The sequence below is a fragment of the Limulus polyphemus genome, unplaced genomic scaffold, assembly GCF_000517525.1.
Source record: "Limulus polyphemus unplaced genomic scaffold, Limulus_polyphemus-2.1.2 Scaffold7064, whole genome shotgun sequence".
Classification (NCBI taxonomy): Eukaryota; Metazoa; Arthropoda; class Merostomata; order Xiphosura; family Limulidae; genus Limulus; species Limulus polyphemus.
The window spans coordinates 16,707-20,056 of NW_013672674.1; the positions used below are offsets into that span (position 1 = coordinate 16,707).

A 3,350-nucleotide genomic window follows, 5' to 3' on the forward strand; every position below is an offset into this window, starting at 1 on the left:
ATATAAAATAAGAAGGTCTTATCTTTTCTATTTGCTAAGATATTGCTCACGTAATAAATCAAACATAGTGGCACCTCGCTCACCATCCATTTTTAGAAATGCTCCCTTGTATATACTTACTTTTATATATGACATGAATAACCAATTGGAAGCTCAGAATGTCCCCTAGTGGCTTTCTAACGTACCTAACATTATTTATTTCTTGTAATTCAAGATTTTAATGAGGAAATTTGTGTCTTTAGTCTGCTTGAAATTTCATTTTTTAGACCCAAATACAGCGTTGTTACTACTTTTGATAAATTATAGTAGAATTCTATGGTATTAATGCAGTAATTTGTGATTTTTTAGTTATTCAAATGTATATACATAAAACCTAAAAATAAATTTTGTTCATATCTTCCACGTGCAAAATTTTTACAAGGCTTAGCAACCTACATCGAGCAGCAACCGAGTACAAAAGTCGTAACTAGAAGAGATAATTGTTTGCATTACTTCTTTATTTACTATTCTATGTTTTAGGAAAAGTAACTAAGAACTTGTTTGTAAATAGCAATAATCTATATACATATATAATGTATAATAATTGAAATGTGACTGTATTTTGCAAAATACTAGTTCACTAAAAAACAGCCAAGACAAGTTACTTTTACAGACCAAAGGTCACCTTTATGTTATTTGATACGGTAACGTGAGTGCACGTGAGCCGCGTCATTGTAACTTCTGTATTGTTAGCCAGGCATGGGTGAAAGGTCAATATAATAAAAATAATAAATATATATAAATGTATAATGTTATGAGATTTAGGCTATTTAGTCTAAAAAATTATGTTTTTGTGTTATGATTTGTGTTCATTCTAGAATGAAAGAGGCATATATATTTATTTTCTAATTTTTTATGGTGGTGGTTGCGAGGTCAGTCAAATCTACCAAACATCTACAGAGATTAATTACTGAAAAGAACAGATAAAATATAAAGTTCTTTCTTAAGAAATGTTTGATAACTATTTGAACATTATAAAGATTTCACGTGTGAAATTTCGAAATTTTCTGATGCTTAAAAGTATTTTTAATGTTAAGATGAAAATTACTTTGCATGATAGATAGGCTAGATGTGAAAAGGAAAAAAGGCATGAGAGAAACATTGATTTACAAACCTTACGACTTAATACAAAAATTTGATATTTTGCGTATGAAACCATTGTAATGTTTACTGATAATCTGCCATATTTCATTGACATTCCCTTACTAATTTAATAGTTATAGCATGAAAACTATAACAAGAACAAAATGGTTACGAGGTCGGTCTTCCTCTAAGCACTGCTGAAAAATGTTTCATGCTCAGCACACACCAGTCTATATACCCCACCAATTTCATGCCACTATTGAACATGTACATATCATGTGACTACTCTCCACCAATAGTATTACACCACCTATATTGGTGCAGCTAAGTCCCTCTGCTATTACCGTTCAACCCTCACGTTTGAGAATTGGCAGTCTCTAAAAGAAGAGCACTGGCAGTGAAAAGGGTGTGGTCATTTTCATTGCAAAAAAATGTTAACCTCCAATACGGTCTTACCTCTACTCACACAAAGCTAGAATTATACACTGCAAAGGTGGAGGAGCCAATGTAAGCACTCAACATTGAAACCACGTGGGATACCATACTTTTTCTGGAATAGGTATGCTTTTCATACTTGTAGCAGGAAATGAATTTGATACGAGTGGTAAATAAGGATGTGTACATTTGTTCAAAGAGGTGCAATCCATAGTAAAATATAAACTGAATGACCTAGGTAGACACCCAACCTCAACCAAACAGACGAGGTTCAATAACTCTTCTTCAGCATTAGGAGGTTGAGGTTCAAAACAGATAAAAACAAATATAGTGTTACATAAACATAGTGGCATACGGACTGTGTTACATATACTCGTCAACCCCAACTGTATGTAAGCAGAGTGTTGTATGTTAAGCAACCAGACTTATTAAGAGGGAGTTGGCCAAAACTGGACAATATCCCAAGTACAACAAATTGAAATTACAGGGGCGTAGCATCATCTATATCATCATTGTTAGTGTTATCTAAAGAAGGTTTTTAAATGTTACTAATTTAAATACTTTAGATAAGAGTTGTTTTGGAAAACCATGCCACCCTAGACTTTAATCACTAAAGCTGCATGCCACCCTAGACTTTAATCACTAAAGCTGCATGCCACCCTAGACTTTAATCACTAAAGCTGCATGCCACCCTAGACTTTAATCACTAAAGCTGCATGCCACCCTAGACTTTAATCACTAAAGCTGCATGCCACCCTAGACTTTAATCGCTAAAGCTGAAGTAGTATTAATCATTGATTTTTTTTTTTATTAATTCAGTGCATCTTGTCAACCTTATTTCATATTGTATTTACCAGAAATTTCTTGAAATATCTGGTTTGATTGCAGGTGGAGTTTTATTTATGCCAAACCACCAGAGAAGTCTCCACCTAGCCCATGTGATGCCAAAGTTATTGTTGCTGCCTTGCGGAAAAGCAGGTAATTGTCCCAACATATTTATATTACATGCCTTACCACTAATTCACAGAAAATTGTTATTTTGGAAATCACATCAAACTTAAAGAGAACTTCTATTGTGGTAGCTGTTGTAAATTTTTATCTTAACTTTTTTGTATCTTACTGTGCATTTTATAAAAAGAATTAAACTTAGAATTTTGTTGAAAATAAAATTAGACCCTTCATTCAATAAAATTATGTTACTTTATGATCTCCTCATGCTAGTTTTTACAGTATTAACTCCTTTTGTATAGCTTTTGATGAAAAGTTTCATGCACTTTGGCATATCTAGAAAAATCTAACATGATCGTATTACTTGGGCATATATAGAAAAATCTAACATCATCCTACTACTTGGGCATATCTAGAAAAATCTAACATGATCCTATTACTTGAGCATATATAGAAAAATCTAACATGATCCTATTACTTGAGCATATATAGAAAAATCTAACATGATCCTATTACTTTGGGCATATCTAGAAAAATCTAACATGATCCTATTACTTGGGCATATATAGAAAAATCTAACATGATCCTACTACTTGGGCATATCTAGAAAAATCTAACATGATCCTACTACTTGGGCATATCTAGAAAAATCTAACATGATCCTATTACTTGGGCATATCTAGAAAAATCTAACATGATCCTATTACTTGGGCATATATAGAAAAATCTAACATGATCCTATTACTTGGGCATATCTAGAAAAATCTAACATGATCCTATTACTTGGGCATATATAGAAAAATCTAACATGATCCTATTACTTGGGCATATCTAGAAAAATCTAA

At 32.4% G+C, this 3,350-nt stretch overlaps 1 protein-coding gene across 1 annotated transcript in view; it reads left to right on the forward strand.

Moving 5' to 3' along the window:
• LOC106474318 (flocculation protein FLO11-like) overlaps positions 1-3,350 on the forward strand; it is a 25,080-nt gene that overhangs the window by 9,445 nt on the left and 12,285 nt on the right. Inside the window, exon 3 of the mRNA XM_022402631.1 lies at positions 2,446-2,535. Coding sequence (XP_022258339.1) covers positions 2,446-2,535 — 90 coding nt within the window. The remainder of the gene's footprint in view (positions 1-2,445; positions 2,536-3,350) is intronic.